A 17,677-nucleotide genomic window follows, 5' to 3' on the forward strand; every position below is an offset into this window, starting at 1 on the left:
TGGGAAAAATCAATAGAAAGGAAAACATGTTCACAGATTAGACAAAAGGTGACTTATTCATGGGAAGAAAGAGACAATCACTGTCACAATCACAATCACTGTCAACTATTTGAAAAAAACTATAGTTAACTCTTAACCATTTTCACTCAAACTTAAAATTGCATCTATGGATCTAGCAAACCAGAACCAGGAAGGCTGACAAATCATCAGAAAACAAATTCCTTTACATGGCCTCCTTTCTTTCTTTTTTTTAATTTTCTTTTTAATTTTTAATTTATGGACTAAAACAAGCATTTCCATAGCACAGTATAATAAAAAGAATGATGGCACGTGAAACTGCAAATCTATTATGTACAACTTGCTATTCCTTTTAAACAGATGTTATCATGTAAATTTCCTTCTTTTTGTTCCCTCCCCATCCCTCAGCCCTAGATATAGCTGTCATCAGGCACAAATGTGTGTATGTGTGTGTGTACGCACACATGTGTATGTGTATGTGTGTGTCTGTGTGTGTGTTCGTGTGTGTGTGTGTGAAATCATTCTATGATCTCCTATTTGGCCTCTGAGCTGAAGCTTGTCTACTGAAAAAATGAATGTACCCTCTCATCGTTCACTCCTACTTACTTTTCTTAACTGTTCCTTTCTTAAAGCTCCCTGGTCGATAAATAGCATTTAAATTTCAGACTCCCAAGCAAGTCTTAGCTTATTTCTGCCTACTACCTCCCAGACACACCCTCTCTATTCACCCCAAAATCCTCGCTTGCCTATAACGGACTTCAAGAAAACTTTAGGCATTATCAGTGGTATCACCAAGCCTCCTGCCTGATCCTACCACTTCCTCTCACTGCTGGTGACTCTCTAGGTCTCAGTTCTGAGTACATATACTGCCGGAAACAGATGAATTCTATTCTTACTCTCAACTAAAAACAAAAGCAAAACAGTCAACTGCATTAGAACACAGCTCATACCTGCCAATAAGTTAAAGGGAAAAAAAGCCACTCATTTCTTTCCATTTATTAGGCATATACAAATTTATAGCTATTATGGCATTTATATTCAACAGACAAGCTGAAACCAACAATGACATTTCTGGAATCTGGAAAAGTGAACACATTTCCCCAAATTGACACCATAATCTTGGGTCATGCTTCATCTGTAACAAACTGTAGACTTACACCAAAAGCTCTGGAGGCCTAAAACCTTTTTATATCCCTCGTGCTAGCAGACCGTAAATGCTAAGTCTTAAGTTCAACTGACTCACCACAAGATCCTGTAGGGTACTTCAAGGTGTCTATCTGACATCATGTTTAAAGCATGAAGCAGAAAGGCTATATCTAGATTATTCAGTCTTTATCCCGACACCTGACTCTCATGGTCAGAGGCCAGGCTTCTATCAGACTTACAGGTTCAACCGTTTGGTTCAGAAAGGTAGATGGTATATGTAAGTTCCTGACACCTAGTAAGCATTTAATAAATCCTTTTTGATGAATTTATTGGTATCACAGATATGTAGATTGATCTACATGGCATAGTAGAAAGACTACCACACTTGGGAGTCAGAAGATCTGAGTTCAAATTATGGAAATGACAATTAATACCTGCCTAACTTTAAGCAAATCACTTAATCTCTTGGCCTCAGCTTTCATCTGTAAAATGGGAATAATCCTTGTACTACCTACCTATGTAACAGTGTTGTTGTGAGAAAAAGATAATATTATTATTGTCTTGCCACAGCACCAAGACCAATATATCCAAATGGCTTTTCCAAAAACTAAACTTCCTGTGGACAGGGACCAGATTTCATTAATCTTTGCATTCCACACAGTGCCTTGTAAAAGGTGTGTGTTCAGTACGTAATGAGAAAATAAGTGACCAAGAGACCCAGATATAGGTAGTGTTTATTACTTCTTCGATTCTCAATTCTTTCTTATACAAAAAGATGATGTCAAGAACAGCATTTCAAATAGGTAGAAAAAGCTGCCTCATGACAAGACTCCTTTTCCAAACATACCTTAGTAAGGTATAGGTATGGGGTCCTGTGTTATCTTGGGGGGAAATTCAGGATCCTCTATAAAAAAGCAAGGGACATCATTTCTTAAATATATAGAGAACTGAGTTACAGCTATAAGAATGCAAGTCATTTCTCAATTAATAAATGGTCAAAGGATATGAACAGGAAGTTTTCAGGTACAGAAATTAAAGCTATCTATAGTCATATAAAAAAATGCTCTAAATCACTAATGATTAGAGAAATGCAAATTAAAACAACTCTGAGGCACCACCTCATACCTAAAATATTGACTAATATAAGAAACAGAAAATGAAAAATGCTGGAGAAGATGTGGGAAAATTGGAACACTAATATATTGTTGGTGGAGTTGTGAACTGATCCAGCCATTCTCGAAAGCAATTTGGAACTATGCCCAAAGGCCTATAAAACTGCTCAGCAATACCACTATTAGGTCTGTATCCCAAAGAGGATTAAAAAAGGGGAGGAGAGGGAAAGGGGAAGGACCTATTTGTACAAAACTATTTATAGCAGCTCTTTTTGTGGTGGCAATGAATTAGAAATTGAGGGGACATCCATCAATTGGGGAATGTCTGAACAAGTTGTGGTAAATGATTTTAATGGAATATCATAGTGTAATAAGAAATAATGAGCAGGATTATTTCAGAAAAACTTGGAAAGACTTACATGAACTGATACAAAGTAAAGTGAGTAGAAATAGAAGAACATTGTACACAGTAACAGCAATGTTGTATGATACACAACTGTGAATGACTGAGCTATTCTCAGCAATACAATGATCCAAGACAATTCTGAAGGACCTATGATGAAAAACATTATCCACCTCCAGAGAAAGAACTGATGGAATTTTAACACAGATGGAAGCATACTATTTTTCATTTTCTTTCTTTTTTTTGGAGTTTTCTTCCACAAAAATTTCTAATATGGAAATGTTTCACATAAACATATATAACCTATAACAGATTGCTTACCATCTCAGGGAAGGAAGGTAGAAAGGGAAGAAAAGAATTTATAATTTAAAACTTTTAAAAATGTTAAAAATTATTTTACATGTAATTGGAGGGTAAATATTATTAAAAAATATTTTGAGAAAAAACAAAGAAAGCAAGGCACAAAGAAAAACTAAAAGGGAAAGTAAGAGGGTCCCAGAGACTTCACAGATTGGTTTAGGGCCAGCCCCCAAAAGTTAACAGCCTCAATCCCAAGTATATCCCAAAATATATTGTTATACATTAATATCGACTTCAAAATGTGGAGAAAAAATTATGTGGTATTGTGCAAAATTACTTGTGACAAAATCATTTTTATAAGGTTTCATTTTGTAACAATAGTCATGTGCATACCACTAGACAGACTTGAAATGAACATGTGACCTTGACCTGATAAAACCAAATTGAGCTGGTTTCCCTACTTTTAAGTTAATTCTCTGTCAAGTGAGCGTTGGATTTCATGCATATATTTCATTTCTTTTTTATTGTGTTCTCAATTCCGTGATTTTTAAGAATGGATATTATTCCAATGAAATGCAGAAAAGTTGTAATGCTTAAAGAATACACTTCAGTGACTCTTGCTCTGGAAAAGTCAAGTGTTTCCAAAATCATTCAAGCCCAAAATGAAACAGAATCAGTCATTCCAAAGTACAAAGGAAGAAGCAGTCAAAAACAAACCCCTCCAAAATTTCAACAACTGACAAACTTTTGCTGCAAAACTGAATGATAAATCTTCAACAAATAAATTTAACACTCATCTGACAAAAATATTATAATGACTTTGCTTTCAATTATAGAAAAAAAAAACCTTATACATTCCCTTTTTGACTCTCTGAAAATCAAAGTCAATCTTTTCTTCCACAAGCTTGAATGGCTAATTCTTCTACTCTTGGAACCTAATATTATAAAAGTTGTCTAACAAGGTAAACAATGTTTTTAATCAAATAACTTAAGCTAGAAACAAAGGGTCAAAAGGCTGGAGGACTAAACCGCTGAATGTAACAAGAGACTCATAAGACAGCTTAGCTACCGAGAAAAAGGTCCTAAACCTTTGGAGAAAAAATTTCAAACATTCTTCTTCTCTTCACCATCCCACTCCCTTATCTATACACTCAAAACCCAACTCAGTCTAACCACTAACCTGGCTTATTTCCTTCTCTTTCATGGCCCAGTTGTCCTTTGGTGTTCGAACCACATGTATAAACTTCCCCATCCTCCAGTAAAAAAATAGAGTGGTTTCCTCCACAGGCCACTTCTTTGATGCTTCTGTCAGAAATAAATCCATATACTTGTGGCTCAGTCACAATTCCTTGGAGATTGCTGCTAATACCACCAGGATGGCCCAAAGACCAATATCCCCAACATAACATTTTCCTTTCCTTCAGCAAGTCATGTAGCCTAGAAGAGTCAAGGAAAATAAATTTAAACATTGAATGCCATAAATAAAACATTTGTTTCTCATTAAGATTTCCTACATGTCCTAAATTTTACTTTTTTAGTTATGGATATTTTGTACTTCAATCACATCCCTTCTGAAAACACCCTCTATACAAAAGGCCATTCCTTATAACAAAAACTTAAAAAGGGGGAAAAGTGGTTCAATGAAATCAAATTAATGCACTGATTGCACCTGATAGTATCGGCATACTCCACATCCACATTTCCCCTTTAAAGAAGGCTGATGCATTTTCTCAATCTTCTTTAGAGTCAAGCATGGTCATCATAATGATACAGCATTAGGTTTTGCTTTATTGCTTTCTTTTTCCGTTGTTGTGGTCATTATCTACCTTATTTTCCTGGTTCTGCTTACTTCACTCTACAATCAGTTCATACAAGTCTTTCCAGGCTTCTTTAATATTCCATTACATTTAGGGACCATAATTTGTTTATTGATTTGTTTCTAGCTAAAAAGTGTTATCATGAATATCTTGGTATATGTAGCATTTTTCTTTCTTTGCATGCCTTAGATTACATGCCTAACAGCAGATCTCTGATAACAGTTAAAACCGCAAGCATATACAATGCGCATCTTCCCATATACTGATTATTTCTACCTTTTGACCTAAATTTTATTTTAAAACAAATAATCACCTAAGTAAACAGGTTGAAAGAAAGCTATGATAACATTTTATTTTTATAAAAACTAATAGGACTTTTAGGAAAGACTGAAGCATTCTTCCTAGTATTTTTTTTTATTTCCCAGTATCTTGATGATGATTAGAATCCAAAGAGCAGAAAACTTAAGTGGAATGACATTGATCTAGGGAAGAGGCAGGAAACATCCCCAGGCCTCCAGACTTTTAAGTCTGTGCTTTGTCAGTATGCTATTTTTCCAAAGAAGTCCGTTTTGATTTTGGGCAGGGAGGGGCGCAGGTGGAGGGGGACTTTTGTTGTTTTGAGGGAAAGGGAGTTATGTTCATTTAAATGCATTTACCTTTATTGTGATGCCAATCTTGGGCAGCAGCACAGCTGGAAGGAGGCAGCAGATGGAAGAGGAAATGTGCTGGATTGGAGTCAAATAATCAAGAGTCTGAAAACTCCGAGGCCCAGATTTCAAATCCAGGTTCTGCCATTTACTAGTTGCATGATCTTGGATAAGTCCCCCTCACTTCTCTGATCCTCAGTTTCCTCATCTGTAAAATGAGAAGGCTAGATTAGATAGCTGGTAATATTCTTTGAACCTAAAAATCCTGTGATCCTGTAAAATTAAAATGATTAAATAATCAAGGAAAATTTATGATGTCTGAAATGGCCTCTTCTACAATTATTTGAATCCTAGCAAAATCCTCCAAACTGGCCTTTCTGCATCTCCCATGTCCATGCCTGTGCCTCTAATGCCATCCCTCCTCACCTCTGCCTCTTACTGCACTTCATTTCCTTCAAAGCTAAGCTTAAATACCACTTCCTACATGAGACCTCCCACAATCTCCATCCGCCACTAAGGAAATGACCTTGCATTTATTTTTTGTATAGGTATAGTTTTCTGATGAGCAGAAGGAAAGAAATGATAGGCAGTTAGCTAACTAGATGTAGAAAGAGACCATCCACCAGTTACAGAAAGACTTCCAGGGCTAGACAATAGCTCAGTGCAAATAATGCAGTCCAATAACCTAGCCTAGAACTCAGAATTCCAGTTCATTTGGGGTGACAGGAAGAATACTTACTAGACCCCAGATCTAGAGATTCCTTAGGATACAGAGAAAATGCACTTAACTTAGAAATACTAATAGGTAGCCTGAGGCCCCAAGAATTTCTGGTTTGGGAAGAATGGTATGATGATCAGTTTATACCATCAACCCACTCAAGTATAGTTGCTAGAGGTCAGTAGGTCACAAATGTTGGTATTTCATTTACCAAATGAACTGGTTATTAAAAGTCCTGCCCACTTCTATTAGTGAAACAATAAACCTTGTCTCTGACTGAAAGAAGGCTTGAGGAGAATTCTTTCTAGGCAAGATCTGCCTTGAATTTCAGGGTTCCCAGCACCCCTAGCAACATGCAACAGCAACATGCCCTTGTAACATATGTCTTGCACACAATTGATATGTTGATGTAGCCTTTAATTATTAATGGTAACAAATGTTGTTTTGTGTTATGTCCAACACATGTAACATTACTGTAGATCTTATATAATCTAAGTCATTTTCCAGGAACTGAAAAAAAATTTAGCTACAGAGAAAGAAAAAGTCCTGGGTTGCCAAGACCCAGGGCAGTTCAGTAGGACCTCCCTGGTGTGACAGAAATTTTGGATAATGTTCCATAGAAGCACAAAATCTTTGGAAGAACTTCACAGGATGGTAGAAAATCCTGGGGCTAGACTGTTCACAGGCATTCAATAAAACTCAGTCTGTTCAGAGATTATAGTAGCCTTGAGAAAGGGATGCCAGACAAAGGAGATTTAGAGATGACAATGAGAAGTGGACAATTTTGCTTCTGCTGCTTCGCCTTGTTTCAACACGCAAGAACAAGTTGCCCCTCCCAAAATAAGCTCATAACTTCTAATCTCATCACCAAGCTGGTAACTCAAAACTTGATTGACACCACTTCTCTCAGCTTCCTCTCCTCTCTGATTGGACGGCTGGAAGGTGGAGTACCAATTCCTCCCAAAGCCTTCCTTTATAAAGGGCAGAAACTGCACTTTCAACTCAGTCCACTTTGCATCTGCTGCTCTCCCTGGTTTCAGCTCCATGAAAAAAATGATGCTGTGCAGAGTAACCTTTGGTGTCATCCTCTGAACCCCAGTCTTCTGCCTACTTTTCTGGATTGTCTCACCTCACCTCCCCCAGATTATAAACTCCCTGAGGGCAGGAGCTGTCTTTTTTTTTTAAATGAATTGTATCCCTAGTCCTTAGCACAGAGCCTGGCACATAATAAATGTTTATTAGGTTAGACTGAAAGAAAATATAACAGTCTATTAATCAACAAATATTTAGCAAGCACCAAGGACTAGAATAACAAAAATGAAACAGTTCAAGCTCACATCTAACAAAATATTTTTTCAACTTAAGCCACAGAAAAAACTACCACAAGATTTTAAAAAGGAATTAGATGAAAAGCCATTTATATTTATACAGTATCATATCAATCAAACTAATAAAAATCATTTTACAGAGCTAGAAAAAATAATAAAATTCATCTGGAAGAACAAAAGGTCAAGAATATCAAGGAAACTAATGAAAAAGAAATGTGAAGGAAGGTGGCCTGGCTATACCAGGTCTCAAACTGTATAAAGCAGGAATCATCAAAACAATCTGGTACTGGCTAAGGAATAGAGTGGTGGACCAGTGGAATAGATTAGGCACACAATGCACAGTAGGAAATGACCATAGTAACCTTGTGTTTGATAAACACAAAGATCTAAACGTTTGGGACCAAGAACTCAAAATTTTACCAAAACTGCTGGGAAAATTAGAAAGAAGTTTGGCAGTAACTAGGTACAGACCAACAGGTCACACCAAATACCAAGATAAGATCAAAACAGGAATGCGATTTAGACATCAAGGATGATACCATAAGCAAATTAGGGGACATTGGAATAGTTTGCCTGTCAGATCTATAGATAAGGGAAAAGTTATTACTAAACAAGAGATAGAGAGCATTAAAGGATGTAAAATAGTATTTTTTTATTACATTAAAAGTTTTTGCAGAAACAAAACCAATACAGCCAAAATTAGAAGGAAAGCAGAAAGTCATTCCCCAACTGATAAATGGTCAATGGCTATGAACAGGCAGTTTTCAGAAGAAGAAATCAAAGCTATCTATCTGTAGTCACGTGAAAAAAAAATGCTCTAAATCACTACTGACTAGAGAAATGCAAATTAAAACAACTCTGAGGTACCATATCACACCTATCAGATTGGCTAATATGACAAAACAGGAAAATGACAAGTGCTGGAGGGGAATGCACTGTGGTGGAGCTGTGAAAGGAGCCAACCATTCTGAATATCAATTCTGAACTATGCCCAAAGGGCTATAAAACTATGCATACCATTTGATCCAGCAATACCACTACTAGGTCTACATCCCAAAGAGATTTTAAAAAAAAAGTCAAAGAACTTAGTTGTACAAAAATATTTATAGCAGCTCTTTTTGTGTAGCAAAGAATTGGAAATTGAAGGCTGCCCATCAATTGCGGAATGGCTCAACAAGTTGTGGCATGTGATTGTGATGGAATACTATTGTACCATAAAGAAATGATGAGCAGGATGCTTTCAGAAAAACCTGGACTTATATGAACTGATGCAAAGTGAAGTGAGTAGAACAAGGAGAACATGGTACACAGTAACAACAATACGGTATGCGGATCAACTGTGAATCAACTGTGAATGAATTAGTGATTCTCAGCAACACAAAAATCCAAGACAATTCTGATGGACCTAGGATAAAAAAAAATGCTATCTCTAGAGAAAGAACTGATGGAATCTGAATACAGACCTAAGTATGCTGTTCTATTTTTTTTACCTTACTTATTTTTCTTGGAGTTTTTTTGCCTGTGTTTTTTCACAACATGACTGATACGGAAATATTATTTGCATGACTGCACCTTTATCAATTGCTTGCCTTTTCAATGAAGGGGGAAGGGAGGGAAGGTGGGAGAGAATTTGGAACTCAAAATTATAAAAAATGAAGGCTAAAATTTTTCTCACATGTAATTGGGAAAAAAAATATTAAAATCCTTTACTTGCTGGAAAAAAAATGAAAAGCTGCTTCCTGTGATGGGTAGTTTGGGGTAATTGGTGGCAGCTGCTGAATGAAGTATCTCTATGGATGGCCCCTGAGGCTTGAGAATATCGTGAGGATGTTGGTCAATAACAACAAAAGCCCAAAGGAATAAATAATTCATAAAATCCAAAAAGCTAACCTCCTTTTTTGATACCAATTTCTAAAACCCTGGGGGGGGAGGCATGTTTTGCCCCATTACATTGCCCCATCTCCATTTTCGGTCATCTATGCCATGCATCCTAATCAACTCTTTAGTGTCGAAGGCCTGGGCAGAAATAACAGAAATAAATTTCACCCTTTGGTCTCAGTACTTAACTACCAGTACTGAAATCACATTTTATGATCAGTAATAAATAATCAAGACTTCGGTCTTAAATAAACAAATAAATACTGTTCTAAGAGAAGAAGGATATACTCCCTACAAAGAAAAAAGCAATTACAACTAAAACCACTATCCCATCTCTCTCTCTCTCTCTCTCTCTCTCTCTCTCTCTCTCTCTCTCTCTCTCTCTCTCACACACACACACACACACACACACACACAGAGTAAGAGTTGTTATCCCCTTGCTGGCAATACTTCCTTATCCTGAGATATTACCTCTCCTTGTTCTACTTACCATTCTATATGCCTTACTCCCTTACCTAACACCTCTCCCCGACAAAGACATCCACAGACTATGCCCCAAAGTGTAATGATTCTCAGGTTTCTGCAGGAGGAGGAGGGTTTGAGATACCACTGCTCTCCCTCACCTCAAACTTCACCCATGGGCTAGACAAAAAGATTCATGGGGCGACAAAACAACACAGCTATTAGTTTCCACCCACCAACCTACCCCACATGCTAGGGTCCACTATTCCCCTCCTCAATGGACAAATCCTCCTTGGCTTTCAAAATGATTTTCCTAAACCATTCCAGGAGGAAATGTTAACATAAGATTGAGGACAGACAATGCTTCTGCAAAGAAGTCAGTCCATTTAAGGAAGGCCAAAAGACAAAGCTAGTTTTTATTATAAGATTTACCCCAGTTCTGCAGGGTGATGGAGGCAGAGTGAGTTTCTTTATCAAGGAAAATGATACATGAGATGGCCACAAGAAAAGAGTCTGTCCATACTATTGCTTCATGACCTTGCTGAGTGCTGACACAGCCCATTTGAATATGTGTTAACACTTTTTGGCTACATGGGGGCCTCTTTGATGGTCTAGAAGGGGATGGATGCTAAGCCTATCATGGGAAAAATCATCTGCATACTAAACACTATTATCAGTTTGGAGTGTTCAAAACCTCACAAGGAAGTATCCAAGTGGCCAGAACCAATAGTGCCAGAAAAACAGGTTTCTGGGGATATAAGCCTCAGATAGATCAAATTTTCCATAGAGGGAGCTGGCACCAGTAGGTCCAGGCTTATTAGGCTTAATATTCTTAGGCCCTGCCCACCATACTAAAATTAATGCTTTCTTCATTGCTGCTGTAAGGTTGCAAATCTCAAACACTTTCAGAGATAAAGCAATGAGATGGTAATGTCATAGGATGGTTTGGGCAAATCAAGAGGCTTTCAATGAACTTTTCCCACTACAGTGGGGTAGAACTGGCAAAATAACAGTCAGAACTGCAACCAAATGAAACAAATTCACCCCCACTATAAATTCAGGTTATAATAGTATGTACTAGTGGTCATCCTTCCACCTTTATATAGCCAAGAGTCTTTTTCCCCCTTCCATCTCCTCTGGGTTTCTATGTCTAACCTAAGTGTGATCCCCATGGGATCATGGACATTTGACTTCCTGTGTAGAACAGACCCTTAAAGGTCTTCCCAATAAACTATCACCTGTGTATAAGGTCTCTGATCTTCAATGCTCAATGGGAAGAACTAAACAAATGTAGGGCACTTGGCCCCATATCTAAAAATCTTTAAACTCTATAAGATCAGGATAAAGACCAAACAGTTACTGAGGATGAAAGATCTACTGCTTCTTTCTCCCTCTAAAAGTATTTCCTAATCAGCAAGCTAAAGGGGTGGTTGTCAATCTCTTTTTAATAAAAATCATACTTTAATAGCCAATTCTGTAACTCTCACCTAGAACAAGGCTCCTATTTTTTTAGTCATCCAAAAGGGTAATACCACAAGAATCTACTAATATCAGGGAGGCCTGGAGATCAGCAAAAATAGCCCAGTAAGGAGGAAGCAGTACAGCCCAGCTCTCTCCTCCAACTATACCTACCAAGAGTGAAGAAGAATATTAGACTAAGTTGTGATCAAGAAATCCAAGGAGAAACTACAATAAGGCAATTTTCTAGCCTAAGATTGTAGATTCAGCCTACAGCTGAGGAACAAAGACAACTATAACTAGGGGTTGGCCAACAACTCTTTTGTTCAGACCCTAGAGCAGGATCCTGGATCCAGCCCACAGAGTTAGTGTGGGTCCTGTAGCTGAGTAAGAAGGAAAGGGACTGAGGTCTAGTCTACACCTCCAAAGCTCTGAACTTTAGAAGAATCTCAGCTTGCAAGCCAGGGCTTAAGGAAAGGGACGATTGTCTACTGGAGCTCCAATGAGGGGAATGCTTACAGTGGTGTTGTCCACACCCAAAGTGGGTATAGGGCCTGCCAAGCTCAGACTAGGCTGAGACTAAGCTCAAATCATACCCTAAATCAAACTGTTTAGGGCCTGATTAAAGTTTGAACCACCCATGGGATGCTTTAACAATAGTCAGAGAATCCATCAGCAAGACACTAGAGATTATAAAAAAGGATAATGCAAGGCTCCAATATTGCCTCCAAAAGAGCCCAGGGTACTGCCCTAACACAAAGTCCCAACTCAAGAATAAAGGCTTGAAAGAATGAGTAAATCTAAAAAGATAATCAAGATAAAGAGCAATATAATACTCCCAAGAGACAAACCCAGAATAAGAGAATAACTCCATAAAATCTATAAGCAAAGCATCAAAGAAAAACACAGCCTGACCACAAGGTCAACTAGAATTCCTTGAAATAATGAAGCAAGAATTAAGAGGGTTGTTTTTAATGATACTATAAATGAAATTAGAGCTCAAGAGGAAAGAACTAGAAAGGAAATGAGTGTTTTGGGGGAAAGACTTGCAAAGAGAATTCACAGTTTAGTATAAGAAGTAAACCTTATTCAAGTAACAGCTGCCCTGAAAATTAGAAATTAATGGCTTCATGATGCAAGAAATATTAAACATAGAAAAATCTTTTAAATATTAAAAGTCAAAACTGGGGGTGGGGGGAAAGAGGAGAAGAAGAAAATATAAAGTAAAAAAAATGATCTGGCAAATAGATCAGGAAAAAACAGTTTAAGATTCACTGGAATACATGAAAGTCATGACCAAATACATATATGCAGGGAGAGATATGAAATCTTATTTAAAGAAACCATGAATGAAGCAGCCAAGTGGCCCAGTAGATAGAGCACTGGCCCTGGAGTCAGGAGGACCTGAGTTCAAATCTCACCTCAGACAGCTACCAGCTGTGTGACCCTGGGCAAGTCACTTAACCCCAATTGCCTCAAAAGAAAAGAAAAAACAATGAAAATTGCTTGGATCCAGAGAACCAGAGTGCAAAGTAAAAACAGAAAGAATCCACATCACCTCCACAAAATGAAAACCTAGGATTTGTCAGAATCCAAATTCAGAGATTTTTTTAAAATGCCACATGAGGCCACTTAAGATCACAAAATAATTGGCTGCTCCCACTATATATAGAGAGAGAGGTTGGAATACAATATTTCAAAAGGCAAAGATACAGGTTTAAAATCAATAACTTACCCAGCAAAACAGTATAGTACTACAGAGGGAAAATGAGGCTTTTAATGAAATAGAAGATTTTCAAGTATTAATGAAAATCCCAGAGCTCAGGAGAAAATGAAACTCAAACACAAGAATCAAGAAGAACATAAAAAGGTAAATACATTGTAAGCAACTAAAGGAAATACACGGCGATGAACTGTTTACATGGAAAGAAGTAACAAGGCTCCTTCAGAACCCTATCCATCAAAAGATCATAAAGCTATTTAAGTAAGACAAAGGACCAAGGAGTAGTTGTATTGTGATTTGATCTTAAAAAAGAAAGAAAAGGGAGGGGTAAAGGGATATATTAAATAAAAAAGGGAGAGGAGGAAAGGGAGGGAATCAGTATCCCACATAATGGGAGTATATAAGTAGAAGACTAGACAAAGGAGAAGATGGGGGACAGTAGGCATCGCTTGAACCACAATTTCATCTGAACTAGTCAAAAGAAAATAGAATGTGTACATGCACACTCGAGTGCATGTGCGCGTGCATGCACGTGTGCACACACACACAAACACACATACACACACAAAGTTTGGTATAAAAAAGCATTTACCTCAACAGAGAAGTAGCAAAGAACTGGAGAGACAGGAAGTAAGAGGGAGGACAGATAGGAAGGGATTAGTCATAAGCAAAACAAACTCTAATCTCAGAGGATGGATCATAAAGAGAAGACTAAGAGGATAAAAACAAGAGGGTAAGAACCTATGATTAGAGTCTGGACAAGGAGAAAAGAAGAGGGGCAGGGGATGAGAAGCAGACTACAGAAGCATACTACATCAAATGCAGAATACTAGTAATAAGTACAATCTTCTTTCACCTTTTTTTCTAACAGGGGAAACAGGGACCAAAAAAGGGGGGGGGTGAATATAAAAGAATAGAATAAATGGAAATACACAATGATTTATCATAAGTGTAAATGAGAGTATCATGTTTTCAAGAAACATACACAATTCACAAAGAGGGCTACAGCAAAACTAGCATACTTCAGCTGAACTCAAAAAAGCAAAGGTAGCCATCATAATCTTAGACAAGGCAACAGCAGAACCATATTTGAATAAAAGATAAATGGTAATACAATATGCAGAAAGGTATCATAGACACACTAGATGCCACAGCATCTAAATACTTAAAGAAAAAACTAAACTAGTTACAGGGAAAAACAGACAGTAAAACTATAATTAACTCAATGTATACCTTTCAGACCTAGAAAAATCTAATAAAAAATAAGTAAGAAAGAAGAAATAGTTTAAGACTCACTGGACTACATGATAAATAAACAGATATTTATTAAAGCTAGACATGGTGAATCTCTGGCAATTAGTGGATACAAAGAGAAAGGAATTTGCTTGAATAAATAAATAAATAAATGGCTAAATGTATAAATAAATGGCTGAATAAATTAATAAGTGAATAACTGAATAAGCAAATGAATAAGCAAATAAATGTGTTCCCTCACCTATGCATGGCACCTTTACAAAAATTAACCAAATATTAAGGGATAAATGCTTCACAAGCAAATGTAGAAAAGCAGAAATGTTAAACACATTCTTTACTTACCACAATGAAATAAAAATTATATTCCATAAAAGTATCATTTAAAAGGATTAAAAATTAATTGGACTAAATAATCTTAATTGTCAAAGAACAAACCATAGATATAATAATTTTATCAAAAATAATGAAAACAAAGAAAATATGCTAAAAGTGTGCATGAGATAACCAAAGCAGCCCTAGGGGAAAGTTTTATCTCTAAATACTTTCATAAACAGAGGAAAGAATAGATCAATAGAATGATATGTAACTAAAAAAAAAGGAAGAAAAGAGAAAAACTAGAAAACCAATAAATTAAAAAGCCTCAATACCAAAATAGAAATTCTGAAAATCAAAGATGAGATTAACAAAGCCAAAAGCATAAAAAGGAAATAATAAATAAAACTAATACCTTATTTTCGAAAATCCAATAAAATGTAAAACAATGGCCAGTTTATTTTTTAAAAAGAGAACCAAATTACCAGTATCAAAAATAAAAAGCATTCATAAAAAATAAAGTAAATTATTAGAAACTGTTGTATCCAACTATATGCTAATCAAACTGACAACTTAAAGGATACAGATGGATATTTATTTTTAAAAATAATGAAAGACATCAGATTAACAGAATAAGAAACAAAGAATTTAAATCTATCTCAGAAAAAGAAACTGAATAAACTACAACTGAACTATTTAAGAAGAAGAAATAAATGGATTTACAAGTGCATTTTATCAAACATTCAAAGAACAATAAAGTTCCAACATTAAATAAACTGTATGCAAAACAAATTCTCTATGATACAAATATGGTCTTGATATCTAAATCAGAGAGATTCAAAACAAAGGAAACTATAGACCAATATCTCTAATAAATATTGATGCCAAAGGGACTACAGCAACATATCAAAAAGAATATCGAATTAGTTCAATTTTAGAAAAACAAAATATAATTTACCATATTAATAACAACAAAAATAGGATCATATCAGTAGGTATAGAAAAAAAATTCTGGGAAGATGCAATATCCATTTCTGTTGAAAACATTAGAAAACATAAACAGGAATAGAACTTTCCTTAATACTAGCCATCTAAAATTAAGAGGCAGCATATTAAGTAATGGGGATAAACTAGAATACTTTCCAATAAGATCAGAGGAGAAACATAGCTGTCCATTATCACCACTTTATTTGATATCATGCTACAATTGCTAGCTATAGCAATAAGACAAGAAAAAGAAATTGAAGGAGTAAGCATAACAAAGAAAAAACAAAATTACCACTTTTTGCAGATATCATGGTTTATGTAGCAAACCCTAGAGAATAACCTAAAAATTGAAACTACCAACAGCAAAGTACCGTATTTTTAAAGCCATGTAAATCATCAGTATTTGCATATATTATCAACAAAACCACGTAAGAAGAAATAAAGAAAAGCTTCTTTTAAAATAACTCCAGAATATATAAAATATATGGTAGTTTTCTTAACAAGACACATACCAAAAATATATACGTACACAACTACAGGAAATGAGATAAACCCAAATAATAGGAGAAATATTAGTTGCTCATCCTTAGGCTAAGCCAATAAACAAATGATGATACTATCTATGTCACTTTACTCATCCAGTGAATTACTAATCATACCATCAAAAACTATTTTATGAAGCTAGAAAAATAATAACAAAATTCATCTTGGAGGAACAAAAGATTAAGAAGCTCAAAAGAGATAATGAAAAGAAGCGGGAATGATACCAGATCTCAAACTATACTACAAATTTGTAATAATCAGAACAACTTGATACTAGATAAAAATCTGGTCAGTGGAACAGATTAGGCACCCAACATGCATGGCATATAAACACAGTAACCTAGAGTTTGATAAATTCAAAGACCCCAGTTACTGGGATGAGGGCTTGGTATTCAACAAATACTGTTAGAAAAACTAGAAGGCAGGCTGGCAGAAATTAGGTTTAGACCAACAACTTACACCATCAAAATAAGCACAAAATGAATATATAATTTAGACATTAAAGGTGACATCATAAAGAAACTAAAGGCTCAAGAAAGAAATTACCTTTGAGATCTACAAATAGGGGAAAAGTTCAAGACCAAACATGAGATAAAGAGCCTCCAGGAAGATAAAATGGATTATTTTTATTACATAAAAATCAAATCCAATGCAGTTAAAATTAGAAGCGAAACATAATAACTGGAGGGAGGGGAGGAAATCTTTGCAGCAACTTTCTCCGCTAAATATCTCATTTCCAAGTATATATAAGGAACTGATTCAAGTTTCTATGAATACACTATCCACTTCCAAATAGAAAGGTTTTGGATTCAGAGTACTGAGTACTGAGGCTTTTTTAAATTTTTTTATTGTTTAGTAATTTTCCAGTTTCTTGTGTGGTTTTATAACTTTGTGCCTGTTATTGCTATTTAATTCTAATTGTATTGTGGTATAAAATGCAGTGCATATAATGTCTGCCTTTTTAAATCTATAGAGGGCTTTTCCATGATCTAGTGTTTTCAGTATTCCAGGATTACTTGAAAAGAATATGTATTCCTTGATTGTTCTATTTAATTCCTTGTCATTTAGCTGTTTAGCTCCAACATATTAAGTGAGCAGGTTAGGTCTTCCATCTGTTTTGCTTGACCATACACATTTATATTGAGATCTGATTTTCTTGCTTTCTCAAGGTGAGGAGAGAAAGAAATTGGATCTGAAAAGAAAATTGAATTTTAAAAAGGGAAAGGAAAGAAAAAGTAAAGGGGAAAAGGAAAGGAGAAAGAGAAAGGGAAAGGAAGAAAGTGTCATTGGCACCTTTACTTTTTAAATGCAGAGAACAGAAGGCAGGCCAAAGAGAAGCACAGACAAGAAAGACCGGATTGAAAGCTACTGGATGAATTTATCATGTTCAAAAATAAAAGCAACCTACATATAATAGAGATCTGCAGTTTTATGTACAATCCTCTTTTTCTTCTACTACGTATATATGTAAATGTACATTTTATTTGGTTCTGTTAAGTTCTGAATAAAAATTAAAACATTTTTTGAAAATTTGTAAACGAGGCTGGAACTAAATGACACAGAGGTAAACA

General features: G+C 35.8%; 1 protein-coding gene across 4 annotated transcripts in view; it reads right to left on the reverse strand.

Moving 5' to 3' along the window:
* The window catches only part of HERC3 (HECT and RLD domain containing E3 ubiquitin protein ligase 3), a 112,067-nt gene extending 106,416 nt beyond the window's left edge, over nucleotides 1-5,651 (reverse strand). For all 4 annotated transcript variants that reach the window (XM_036763112.1, XM_036763109.1, XM_036763111.1 and 1 more), the window contains exons 1-2: nucleotides 5,453-5,651; nucleotides 4,160-4,416 (exon numbers count right to left, since the gene is read on the reverse strand). In XM_036763112.1, coding sequence (XP_036619007.1) covers nucleotides 4,160-4,388 — 229 coding nt within the window. In that variant the 5' untranslated portion in view covers nucleotides 4,389-4,416; nucleotides 5,453-5,651. The remainder of the gene's footprint in view (nucleotides 1-4,159; nucleotides 4,417-5,452) is intronic.
* Between the last annotated feature and the right edge of the window lie 12,026 nt (nucleotides 5,652-17,677).

The sequence above is a fragment of the Trichosurus vulpecula genome, chromosome 6 (assembly GCF_011100635.1).
Source record: "Trichosurus vulpecula isolate mTriVul1 chromosome 6, mTriVul1.pri, whole genome shotgun sequence".
In the NCBI taxonomy this organism is placed as follows: domain Eukaryota; kingdom Metazoa; phylum Chordata; class Mammalia; order Diprotodontia; family Phalangeridae; genus Trichosurus; species Trichosurus vulpecula.